The sequence below is a fragment of the Hippocampus bargibanti genome, linkage group LG02, assembly GCF_051943395.1.
Source record: "Hippocampus bargibanti isolate YZ-2025 linkage group LG02, ASM5194339v1, whole genome shotgun sequence".
Taxonomy (NCBI): Eukaryota; Metazoa; Chordata; class Actinopteri; order Syngnathiformes; family Syngnathidae; genus Hippocampus; species Hippocampus bargibanti.
The window spans coordinates 6,010,438-6,024,033 of record NC_142735.1 but is presented as its reverse complement, the minus strand read 5'-3'; the positions used below and the strand labels follow the sequence as shown (position 1 = coordinate 6,024,033).

Sequence of the window (13,596 nt, the reverse complement as noted above, 5' to 3'; positions counted from 1 at the left end):
AGTACTGCTTATTACGATACTATTTCTATGAACGCAAGGAGAAAATTTACATGCCGCAGGATCGGATATATCGATAGTCCGGTTATATCGATATTTTTTCAGACTCCCGAGAATATCGATATAACGAGACTTTACTGTGTGTGTGTATATATATATATATATATATATATATATATATATATATATATATATATATATATATATATATATATATATATATATATATATATATATATATATATATATACACACACAGTAAAGTCTCGTTATATCGATATCGGTTATATCGATAGTACCGCTTATTACGATACTATTTCTATGAACGCAAGGAGAAACTTACATGTGCGCAGGGTCGGATATATCGATAGTCCCGGTTATATCGATATTTTTTCAGACTCCCGAGAATATCGATATAACGAGACTTTACTGCATATCACTGAGATTTTCTACCTTATAGTCCGGGCCAAGAAATAAATGTTGAAGTGCCTGTGAAATTAATGGCAATGGCAATTTATTGTGATTATTATTTTTGGGTGGGTCGGATTTAAATGCAAATATGTTCCAATTATCCAAATGCACATACAGTGACACCTCAACTTACAAACACCTTAACTTACAAACTTTTCATCTTACAAATGTCAAATTTATGTAAATTAAACCTTATAATAAGCACTATTTTCATAATACACACCCACCACGGCTGGCGGAGTGATCTTCGGCGGAAGCACACGACCGAACAGCACCAACAGTCCTTATGGAAGGTGACTCTCCTTCCATAAGCCATCAACGACCATCAAAAAGGTAAATAAAACTTTATTTTACAGCACAGTTTATTTATTTAATTACAGTCCTCATGCAATTCCCTTTGACCTTCGACCTCCAACGCCATTCCATCAAGCCATAAATGACCATCACAAATGTAAATAAAGTGACTTTATGATACAATGCAGTGTATTTGTTTCATTGCAATGTAATAGCACATTTATTATACATAGAATAAGGTATGTTGTGTGTAGTTTTAAGGCTTATTTAGTTGAAAAGTATATTTTATGGAAACCCGGGAACGGATTATTCCCATTTTAATGGTTTCCTATGGGAAATTATTTTTTGAGATACACACTTTTCGCCTTACACACTCTGTCTGGGAACCAATTAAGTTCGTAAGTTGAGGTCTCACTGTATTCCCATTTTGCCCCTTTTTTTCTTTTCAATGTGCCATACTGGAAGTGCGCTAGTGGTTGGAGGCCTACTGGCTAAGACAAGCAGCATGTTGACTCCGAACTCATTGCTTGTTTTCAACAGCATCTGCTTACAGTTGAGGGCAGCGAGCAAGTGGACGCGCCACCCCAGGCATGAAAATGCATGAATATTCGATGGAGGCTCCATTCCTGAAATGAGGCCGCAAAGCTCCGGGGGACTTCTCCACTATTTTGAACACCAATGAGCATCAGATGAGTATTTGTTTGAATGTTTAAAACTTCATTAGCTGGGAGATGGTCTTGAGAAGCAGCCGCAACAGAGATGCCACCAGGGAAAGCTAGCACTAATTTCCTGTCAACGACGCAGATTTGCTAAGAAGATTTTGCCTACTTTATAGGAAATTTTACCCTTGTCTGGTTTTATTTTATTTTATTCTTTAATTCATACATAAAATAAATATAAATAAAGCCGAAAAACAAGATGCATTTTGCTCAGAATTATAAGATGCAAGCCGGTTAGAAGTTCAATTAACCAGGCATTGTTTAGATACAATGGTGCTTTTTAAGAGGAGAAAATAAATGTCTGTTGGTTTCAAGTCAAAATATTTATGGTTGAACCATAAGAACCCCTAAACATCTTTGAAATGACCTCAGAAAAAATCAACAAGGTCCAGGCGCCAATATCGAAGAATGCAATGTTTAAAATTTGGATTGTTGAGAACTGAGGATTGTTGACAACTGAGGAGGAAGTAATTAAACCATGAACTTCAAGAGACCACATTTTAAGATGGAGATCTATCAAAATGCCAAACATCCTTAAATGTATAGCATATTGACCAAGCAATTACAGAGAACAACCAAACAACTTTCCTACAAACACCTTTTAGACAGTCAACAAAGTCCTGTTATTTTTCTCCCTTTGGAGCATTTGGTTAAACTCGATCAAATCACAGCAAAGGGTGCAGACCAAAGTCTATTTAATAGACTGTACCAAGACCACCCAGAAAGGCTTCCACATGAACAGTGGCATGGTTTGTTTGCAGAGAGAAAGTGATTTGACCACAAAGCGGTGCTAATGGGAGAAAAATCATATCTATACAATCGTAAAAAAAGCCATTGCTTCTTCCATGTTGTGTCAAACCAAGGAGGGGATATTCTTAAAACTGCATACAATTATTCGGAGCAGTGCCTGTCAACTGAGCAAGTCTGAATGTTTGATGCACACAGAAATTGGAATTGGATGAGCTTTTATTAGCGTAATAGTGGGGACATTTTCAAGTTTAAGTAAGTGCTCAACAACATATGAGGAAGAATGGTTGCCAGGGCATTATCTAAGAATGATGGCATTCCTCTTTGAAATAAAATAATATATATTCTTACGCGCATACACACTGGGAAAAAAACTCATTTATTTGAGCAGATCATTTCAATTGTATTCTCATTTGTTGATATAGTGAATTTGAGGGTTTCAACAATTGTGAAAAAAGTTATCATCATGAAATATTTCATTTTGTGTGTGGAGTGAATTGATCTAAGTTTCAAACTTTTCACTGAACTATAAAAATGAGCGATTTTTCCACAAAGTGCACTAGCTGCCAGGCTAAGAAATGCAATTGGTGTGAAGGTCCCGTCAAGGGCAATGCATGGTGCTTTAAGCATGTGGGAGTGGTTAAACTACTCATGCGTGTTTTTGTTTTGTTTTGCAGATTTCCACCAATTTGCAAGAAGGTTTGAATGAATTCCCATGATATACGGGACTTCACTATATTCACACTAGTGACATCAGAGCACAGGAAGGAGCCGCGAAGGTACAAAAAGGGGCTTTTCAAAACAATCACACTCACTTGGTGCCCAACTGCAATTATCTGATAGTGTCACATAAATACTCCACCATACAACTGACCTGAAAAAATGAATTGAGAGGAATATGTCAAGTCAAAGTAAACAGAGCATTGAATAAAATGTAAAAATATAATTTATAGAATCAAATGAAACTATGGAGTCCATGCTATGAAGTATCGGCATGTGAGCACTGTGGGATAAATCAAGCAGACTCTTGCAGATGACAGTCAGTATCTTGTGTTTATCTACGGCTTCTTTCAACTTGGCGGTGAAATTTATTTTCAAAAAGCCAGTTGGTGTTTTGTCAAAAGCACTCAGTTTTCTTTGACATGATGGAGGCAAAGTCCTTGGCGTTTTCGTAAGTAGAGGAGCACCATCAGCCTTTATTATTTTTTTCCTATGATTTTAAAGAGGACATTGAAGAATAATTGATCATGACTAAGGCATGAATGACTAAGTGTTTGGTTTTTTTTTTGCTGTGTGCGACAGGGTGGTTGCAAAGTGGTCCGGGTAGTCAGTGGCGCTCATCATCAGCCTCGCGGGGAGCCTCATCGGGCCTGGTGGTTGGTGTTGTGACGTGAGCGGGACCTTTCAAGGACTGCACGCCGGTTGTCTGATCAGAAGAAGAAAGAAAACAAATCAGAACCACAGAACAAGTGGAGCCTTTGCATCCTCTTCAAACAGACAGAACACCATTGTTCACATGCAGATGCAAAATGATGGCATCCAAGCAAATCAAAGCCATTCACAGCAAAGTAGCTGATGAAACTTACCATTGGATATTTAATATTTACTTGACTATGCATAAAGCTATGAATCTTTGGTCGGCTTTCCAGCCGCATCTTTCATTGAAGGCACAATAAAATGGCACTTTTGTTGTCAGGGAGACATGAGGACCTGCTGTGAAATCAATGAGAAGCGGCTATCACAAAGACGTCTGAATGAAAACTGTTTTGAACTGATGGAGATGTATTTTTAATTTCTGTTTGCAGCCACAAGTTCACAAAAACAAAACTGATTATTAGTTGGTTTTGAAACGGCAAGAGAAATGAGTTGACAGTTTTATGGCACAGTACAAAAACAAGTAATTATCTGCTTCCCAAAATGATTACAGCCGTATCATTTTTCTATTGTGTATGCAAGTACTTGTTTTGTTTGTTTCTATTTTGTGATTGTCCCTGCTGTGGAATACAAATATCTTCATTTTGAGTTAGACAAACGGTTTTCCTCTCCATCATCATCATCTTCTGGATAGCTTAACCCATTGCGCTTTTCTGGACCGAGATATCCGATGTTGTTCCTGGGATCTGTTGCAACCACTCGTCGAGTTTGGGGGTCACTGCCCCGAGTGCTCCGACCACCACAGGCACGACTGTCACCTTTACCTTCCAGGCTCTTTCCAGCTCCTCTCTGAGCCCTTGGTATTGCTCGATTTTCTTGATATATATATATATATATATACAGTAAAGTCTCGTTATATCGATATCGGATATATCGATAGTCCCGGTTATATCGATACTATTTCTATGCACACACGGAGAAAATTACATGCAAACAGGGTCGGATATATCGATAGTCCCGGTTATATCGATATTGTTTCGGACTCCCTTGAATATCGATATATAGTATATATATATATAGTAAAGTCTCGTTATATCGATATTCAAGGGAGTCCGAAAAAATATCGATATAACCGGGACTATCGATATATCCGACCCTGTTTGCATGTAATTTTCTCTGTGCGTGCATAGAAATAGTATCGATATAACCGGGACTATCGATATAAAGAGACTTTACTGTATATGGGCGGCCCGGTAGTCCAGTGGGTAGCACACCGGTTTCACAGTGCAGAGATTGCCGATTCGCGTCCCGGTCCGGCCTCCCTGTGTGGAGTTTGCATGTTCTCCCCGGACCCACGTGGGTTTTCTCCGGGTCCTCCGGTTTCCTCCCACACTCCAAAAACATGCATGGCAGGCAGATTGACCACTCCAAATTGTCCCTAGGTGTGAGTGTGAGAGTGACTGTTGTACGTCTTTGTTGTATGAGCTTATATTGTATGTCTGCTGTGGTGGTAGAACATATTGGAAAAGGGACAAAGGACAACTCTTCTTTTCCTGATGTAAATTTGAACACCAGAAGAGGAAAAAACGTTAGTTGAAAAGGTATTAAAGGCACTTAGAAATAAAATGTATTATTATTATTATTATTATTATTATTATTATTAGTAGTAGTAGTAGTAGTAGTAGTAGTAGTAGTAGTAGTAGTAGTAGTAGTAGTAGTATAATTAGTATTATGAGTATTATTATTACCATCAAGAATAATGTTCTCCAATTTTAGGAAATATCAAATGTGTGAAATTTACAATTGTGTTGGAGTCCCATGGTTCCACTAGAGTTCCAATCAACCCCAGTAATTAGAATTCATTTTCAGATTTGGCCAATTCTCACTCATTAATTTATTTACCCATTTATGGTTAGCATCTAACAGAATCATAAAGCACTGTTCTCTCCCAAGCATGTCTGCCCGTGGACAATGCCAGCCGCTCGCCAGATGCGCGTGGCTATGTACATGTGGGAAGTCCTGGAGATGACTTGCTACGATTAACAAATGAGCCACCGCCACAGTGCGATCTACAACTAAGGGGTGCCAGTCCTCCCAGACTGGCACTGTTTCAGCTGCACAAACATACACACAACAGAAGCACTTCCTGTATGAGCGTCGTCTCCCAACATGCAGATGGTACACAGGAGGAGAGAAGGAAGACAGATCAGTGATTTAGGCGTTCATAGACAAACAACTTCGCTCCTCATCAACGCAGTTACCAGGTTGAGAATGACTCGCTTTCCAAACAAGCCTTGCCAGAATGCACAAAAATGGAAGGTGAAAACGAACAATGTAGCGCAAATAAATGAATTTTACACACACACACACACACACACACACACACACACACACACACACACACACACACACACGCACGCACACACACACACACACACACACGCACGTACGCACGCGCGCGCACACACACACACACACACACACACACACACACACACACACACACACACACACACACATACTGTACAGTATATATAAATACCAATGCAAACCACCATGAGAGCCTCTCAAACATTTTTTTTTTCCTTCTGAAATCCTTATATTGTATTGCAACCACTCACTTCAACTCAATTGGACACCTTGAGCACACTGTTCAGTCTTGCACAAAAGATGCAAGCTCTATGCAAAAGCCAACAGCAAACATAGTGCATACCACAAGAACTCACAGCCAAGGTTTTTGAATCGTCTCTGATGCCTTTTGATGCCTCCTTTACCAGCTTGCTCGCCGGAATTACAAAAGAACGACAAGTATTGTTCGCCTTCTGTACGCAGCTTGCTGTAAATGCTTTATCCTTGTCAAACTGCCATTGCACTTTGTCTCACTTTTTTAGCATTCTACCTTCTCAGTATGCTTTAGCGTAGGAGTAGCTCTTCAATGAAGATGTGTGGCAGAAACATTATGGATATACTCAGGTTGTCAGAAAGAAATGGAGCTGTAATTATTCAATTAGTATAAATGCAGATACGTCTGTGTCAGCTCTCAGTCATGCAGGTGTGGTCCATCGATGAAAAAGTTTCTTCAACCGTCATCTGTACTTATTTGAAGGAGTCTTATGTTTCGCTCCTCATCCGAAGAGCTTCATCAGCGAATGAATTTTTTGGATGGTCGCTCTGGCCCTACATATATATACAGTACATATATACAATAGCACATTTATTATACCTGAAGTAAGGTATATTTTGTGTAGTTTTAAGGCTTATTTAGTCGAAAATTATGTTTTCTGCGGACCTGCAAATGGATTATTCTCATTTTTAATAGTTTCCTATGGGAAATGAATGTTTGGAAGACACACTTTTTGCCTTACACACACTTTCTGGGAACTAAATAATTCCTAAGCTGAGGTATCAATGTATATCCCAAACATCCGGAGATGGCGGTGCCAAACAGTAGTGACATAGATGCATATCAGTGATTTTTCCCTTGGAATGTCCATGTAAATGTATTCAAAAACTGAATTGGGTACTTAGATAGGCAGTGTAAATCGAGCCGCGGGGCTTCTGGCCAACACAACAGAAGCACACTCTTCCTGCATGGCTTGAGGGAAACGGCAAACATTGTGTTGCGAGCACACGAGCATATCTTGCGTGTATATCATGATGAACCCTGCCATGAGGGAGAGGCTCTGAATAAGGCAAGCGTAATAGAAGGAGGGGAGGATGCCAAGATTACTAAACAGGCAAGGCAAAGGCCTTAAGCCGGCCGGCGCACTCAATTTACAAGCCTCCCAGGCCCGATTTTGGAGGTCCTCCAGTGAGACACCATTTCATGTTTCTGTGGACGATAGAGAACTCGTCGGTTTTCCCCCCTTCCATTAAGATGACTATTTTGTGCCTGTCATCCACAGCTGGTTGCGTAGTTACATCATGATAAAATACTTGCATGTGCATGAGAAGTGCTGGCACGCATCCAATAAATGCCTTGAGCATGAAAAACTGAGTGGGACGAACGAACCCTGAGTGGTCAGCATAAACAGGAAAAAAATGGGGAAAGGACTATGCCATATTGGGTTAAATATGATCCAGATATTATCTGTCTCTGGACTTCGAACTGAAATCAAAGGCTGCTTCGTGGAAACTGCCGTGAACGGTGACATTTGAAGCAGGGGCATATGTTTAATATATTGGTAATTCGTCATGAGTGGCCAGTTGATTTGCTTTTTTTCCCTTTATTTGAAAGCAAGCTTCAATTTTGATTTGTGATTCCAGGCTATCGGATGGAACAATAGAACAAACATTGAACAATGGAACAAACACAAAATGAAAACACTCTCAAGGAGCAGGGCTGCAGGGTTGGTTGAGCTCAAGCTCAACCAACTGTACCGAAGCACTCAAGAGTTTGTGTATGTGTGTGTATGCATATGGTGTTGGGGGGGGTGTCGGAGATATTCATTCGGACACTGTGAACAAAGGCTCAAACACAGGAAGATCGTCTTTCACTGCCGGGCAGGGACATAGCAATTCATGACCGACGCCCAACATCTGAAGCCCTCTGCCCAGCTGATTATTGAGAGTTTATGCAAATTTAAATGACACATTAGTAAAACACCGTCCTCTTGATTTGAATATCACGCCCCTGGACAACAGGGGCGTGATATTCAAAGCACCCTCCAACAACTATAAAACAACAGAACATAGACATTTCAATAGGTTGTCCTTTCCATGAACTTGCAGATTTGTAACCTGGCTAATGATCTCTTCCTGTGAAGGAGTTTATTAAATCATAAATTAGTCCAAGGACAGATCTGCTACATGAAGATGACAGTTTAACACCTCAGATTCTCGAACTTCTATTCTGTCTATTCATGATCAGGGTGTGACCTACATCACAATTGAGAAAACCACATATTTCTTTCTATCGCTGGTGTCCTGAGGAATCCTTGTAAGTGGCAAATCATCACTTGTTATGAAACACCAAAACCATTCACCTGACAGCAGCGGCGGCCGCTCCCGACCTCCGCCCCGGCTGTCAATTTGCACGTGACAGTAGCCCCCCCCTCCCAAACGGACACCTCTTGGCGGCCCACCCAGCTTGGACGGGTAAGCCTCGTGGAACGGCCATCGGAGCGACAGGTCCAGGATCCAGGCTCGCGGGACCCGTTGACGATCCTCCGGTCCGTAGCCCCCAGCGTTCTCCAGTCGATCAGAAGCTCCACCCTTCTTCTCCCGCCGCCTCAGCCCCGCGGAGGCCAATTACGACTTGGGCAACCGGTAGCTGCTCATCGTCGTGTGGGCTCTACAGGAGTGGAGGCACTGGCTTGAGGGGACGAAAGAGCCATTCACCGTGTTCACCGACCATAAGAACTTGGCGGTCATCCGGTCCGCCAAGAGGTGAACTCACGCCAGGCACGGTGGGCGCTCTTCCTAACCCGGTTTTCCTTTACCCTCACCTACTGCCCAGGGACCAAGAACACGAAGCCTGACGCCCTCTCGCAGATCCATGAACCGGCGGGGAAAGAAGATCATGTGGAACCCATCCTGGCCAGCCGTCAGATCGCAGGGGCGCTCCAGTGGGAGGTGGAACTGAAGGTCCAGGAGGCGTTGCAAGGTACCCCGGCTCTCGATGACTGTCCTAAAGGGAGACTGTTCGTTCCTCAGACTGTTCATGCCTCCGGCGCTGCACGCGAAGGTACTGCAGTGGGGTCATGCCTCCAAGGTGGCTTGTCACCCCGGCGTGAGCCGCACCGCACACCTCGTTGCCCAGCGGTTCTGGTGGCCGCTGCTCCGAGACGACGTGGCGGACTTCGTGAAGGCCTGCCCGTCATGCGCCTGCGGCAAGGTTTCCCATCAACCCCCGGCGGGGCTGCTCCGCCGCCTACTGGTTCCTCCACACCCTTGGTTCCATAAATCGCTGGACTTCATCACTGGCCTCCCCCCATCCCGTGGTAAGACGGTGATCCTCACTGTAGTGGACCGGTTTTCCAAATCGGCCCACTTTGTGCCGTTGACCACGTTGCCGTCCGCCATCGAGACGGCGACACTATTGGTCAACCACGTTGTCCATCTCCACGGGATCCCTACGAACATCGTGTCAGACTGGGGCCCCCAGTTTGTGTCCCGGGTCTGGAAGCGGTTCTGCTGGGCCATGGGGGCATATGACAGCCTGTCCTCCGGATACAACCCCAAGTCCAACGGCCAGACCGAGCGGAAGAACCATGAGCTGGAGGCGGCTCTGCGCTGCGTGTGCCTCCATTGTCCCATCTCCCGTGGGTGGAATACGCCCACAACACCCTGGCCTCCTCAGCCACAGGTCGGTCACCGTTCATGTCAGCCTACGGCTACCAGCCGCCGCTCTTCCCCACACAGGAAGGAGAGGTGGAGGTCCCGTCGATACAGCACCACCTTCGGCGGGCCCATCGGGGGGGGAGGGAGACCAGGGCAGCCCTGTCACGCACGCCGGCCCGGAACCAGAAGGTCGCGGATCGCCGTCATCGCCCCGCGCCGGCTTACCAGGTGGGGCGGAAGGTGTGGCTGGCCGGGACTTCGCCCAAGTTGGGGCCGCGGTTTGTGAGCCCCTTCCCCGTGGAGTCCATCATCAGCCCGGTCACAGTACGACTCCGGCTGCCCGCCTCCGTGAAGGTCCACCCGGTGTTCCACGTGTCACTCATCAAGCCGGTGGAAATCATCCGGTGGAATGCGCCTCATTCTAATGAACAATTGTATTAATCATGATTTCTCTTCCTTGCTATTTCAGACAGGCTCTCTTCCTCACACTGCACTTTCTGCTTTGATGAGGTGAAACGTCATCAATTTGATGAAATCTAAGGCCCGACACGTTATGTTTTGGCATGTTGTCAAAAGGGAGAGCATCTCTAGCCAGAGCCATAACCTTCTATCTTTTCTTTTTATCCCCTCGCACCTTTACTCACCCTATTCCAGCCTCCCCTTGCTCCAGAGTAATGGAACTCCCTACGCGGAGACAAGATATGGCATATAAATGGAATGCTGGAAGAGAGGAGCCATTTCTTCGAGGCGAAACTTATGGCCCGGGTATCGCAAGACTACAGTTGCGGCAAAAAGAGCTCCTGATTCGGCGGGAAGAGTAATCACTCCCAACAAGTACTGCGGGATAGGAAATAGCTCAACTGGAGGAAAAAGAAAAATTCTATGCCCAGTGGGAAAAAATAGCCAAAGTAGTCCTTTTCCCTTGAGTATTGTTTGTCCTGCCATGATTTAAGAAGCATGTGAAATGGAGTAGGGAGATAATACTTGAAAAAAAAATCATGGTGATCGATGACCACAGTGTGTCCCACCAGACATCTTGATCTTTTTTTTCAGAATGTGAGCAAATTCTAATTTGACTAATTCACTGCCATTCACAAATTTATTTGGGAATTAAAAATATGAGGTAGAACGCCATTCCCTAATTTGTTTGGGTTTTTATTTTTCTGTTTGCGTGCTGCTAAAGCGCTGGCCATGGCCTTTGGCAATTTTTTTCCCTTCCACAAGGGTCAGCATTTGCCTTTTTTCCATGTTAGCACTTTGTTCCAGCTTCAGCTGTTGTTAAAGCAAATGCAGTATAAACCGATATGTAGGTATTGCATTGTATTTTGGACAGCCACCCTCATTTCAAGCTCATATAACTCTAGATCCATATAATATAGGAATTGACTATGTTTTTCTGATGAAAGAGGAGAGTCTAAGGTTTCATTGAAAGTTTATGTAGTCCTAAAACTCAATATTCTGTGCGACTTGGAATTTGAGTGAGAATGACAAAAACCCAGGCACTGGAGTGGACTTATTTTTGCATGTCTGGCAGTGAATGAGTTAAGTCAAAGACATTTGCCAAACATATGAAAAAAGCAGAAGACGAGTGATTTTATCCAGGTTGTACCTTGGTGGGATACGATGATGACAAGCACGATATTAACTCAGCACTTTATCGGCACTCAAACAAGAAAAAACAAAACCGAACAAATTTGGGAACGGCGTTCTATGTCATATTTTTAATTTCCAAATACATCCGTGAATGACAGTGAATGAGTTCAGTGTGGGTATTCAATATGAATTCAACACTAAAGGGTCAATTGTAGCTTTGTACTTGTAGTCTTGTAACTATTTGCATTTTTAATGTATGTTTGTCTTTTTTATGTATATTTTTGTGACATTCAAAATGACGTCACATTCCTTTTTTCAGCTTCATTAGAAATTGTAACTCATCAAATATACTTTATGGTTGAATGTTCTGTTTCTATTATAGTTGTCCATGTTAAGCGCTTTGTTCCCGCTTCAGCTGTTGTTCAAGCGCCATATAAATCAAGATGTATTGTATTGTACTCAATTCATAAAAGAAACATTTGCATCCATGCAAGTGGTGTAAATCCATGTACTGTTGAAGGAATAATTTGCATTCATGATCAGTCCGTTCGCAAAAAAATAAAAAAAAAATCTTTGAGCGTGGTATTCCTCAGTGCCAGTTCAGAGCATAAATTTGTATTTATTGTATTTATTTTTTAACAAAAGCAGCTGGGAACCTAAATCAGGGTTGCGGGATGCCAGTGTGAAGGAGGAGGGGAGGAAGGGGTCATCACTACGGAGGGTGGAGTCTATAATGGCCGCATTCACTAACTGGGTCAATCGGCAACTTCGCCAGGCAAGCACATCACGGTACCCGCTGAGATAGAGTGGTGATAGAGACATGAAGAGATTAACTACATCCAGTGCTGTCAAAAGTGATTGCATGTGTTATGGTGACCATGCTCTCTGCTTATCACCGTTTATCTCAACACGCTGTCAGCTAAACCCCGCTTGTCCTTCGCATTCATGTACACAAACCGTCAAAGTGGGAGTGCATACGTCGAGTCTTAACACCGGGACATTTCGTGCCCGTGTCCTCTGAGTTAAATTCCTGTTATAGGGTTTTTATTGCTTTCTGTGCCTACCGGGTGACGTTTTCAAATCAGGGAAGGCCAGCTTTTCAGAGTAAACACGAGAGGTAATGCCAGTAACAAGGGGGGGGGGATTTTGAAACGCAAAACTACACAGTGGGAAAACGAAGACAAAACACAGAGCACAGAGTGTGTAAATAGTGATTGAATTCAGCATATTTATGTAGGCCTGTCTTAGCTCTGCCATGCCACCAGAATACATCGCGCTCAACAATTTCAACCCTCACACTCGCACATCCGCTGGCGTTTGCACACTCCCTTCATATTTCGACAACACAAACTTATCTTTGTTCTGTAAAATGTCAGTGTGGCACTAGCAGTTTTTAAACTATCTTAGAGAAAGCATTAAGATGTTTGAGAAAAATAGACAAGTAAATGCAAGTCGAAAATGGAAGAAGCGACAGACCAAATCTCAAATGTCTGTTGTCATGCCAAATAATTGAAATGTGTATCAAAACTGTGAGACCATGCTTCGCCTATATTAGACTGTGGAAGCAAAGTGTCTTGGAAATTCAACATCAGAATCAGAATCAGAATCAGAATCATCTTTATTGCCAAGTATGTAGAACACACAAGGAATTTGTTTCCGGTAGAACACGCTGCACTAGTATCGTCGTCCAAAAAAAACTGCTAAGTGGCACTATACAGTTCCATTTTGGCTACTGTTGAAGAGTTCAAAGAGTTAATGGCTTGGGGGAAGAAGCTGTTTAAATGTCTGCTGGATTTGGTGCGCATGGATCGGTAGCGCCTGCCTGAGGGGAGTAGCTGGAAAAGGTAGTGGGCAGGGTGCGGAGGGTCCAGTAGGATTTTCCGCGCCCTTGTTCGGATTCTTGCAGTGTGCAAGTCCTCGAGAGTGGGTAGGGCGGTGCCAATGATTTTTTCCGCCGTCCTAACTGTCCGTTGAAGTCGGATTTTGTCCATTTTTGTGGCGGCCCCGAACCAAACGGTGATGGAAGAACACAGGATGGATTCGATGACAGCCGTGTAGAATTGTTGCAGCACCTCCTGTGGCAGGCCATGCTTCTTTAGCAGCCTCAGGAAGTACATTC

At 43.3% G+C, this 13,596-nt stretch overlaps 1 protein-coding gene across 7 annotated transcripts in view; it reads right to left on the bottom strand.

Annotated features, from left to right (window-relative positions):
* Window positions 1–258: 258 nt before the first annotated feature.
* Window positions 259–13,596, bottom strand: part of diaph2 (diaphanous related formin 2) — a 371,573-nt gene continuing 358,235 nt past the window's right edge. For all 7 annotated transcript variants that reach the window (XM_089022057.1, XM_089022075.1, XM_089022097.1 and 4 more), the window contains one exon: window positions 259–3,654. In XM_089022057.1, the coding sequence (XP_088878183.1) occupies window positions 3,590–3,654 (65 nt within the window). In that variant the 3' untranslated portion in view covers window positions 259–3,589. The remainder of the gene's footprint in view (window positions 3,655–13,596) is intronic.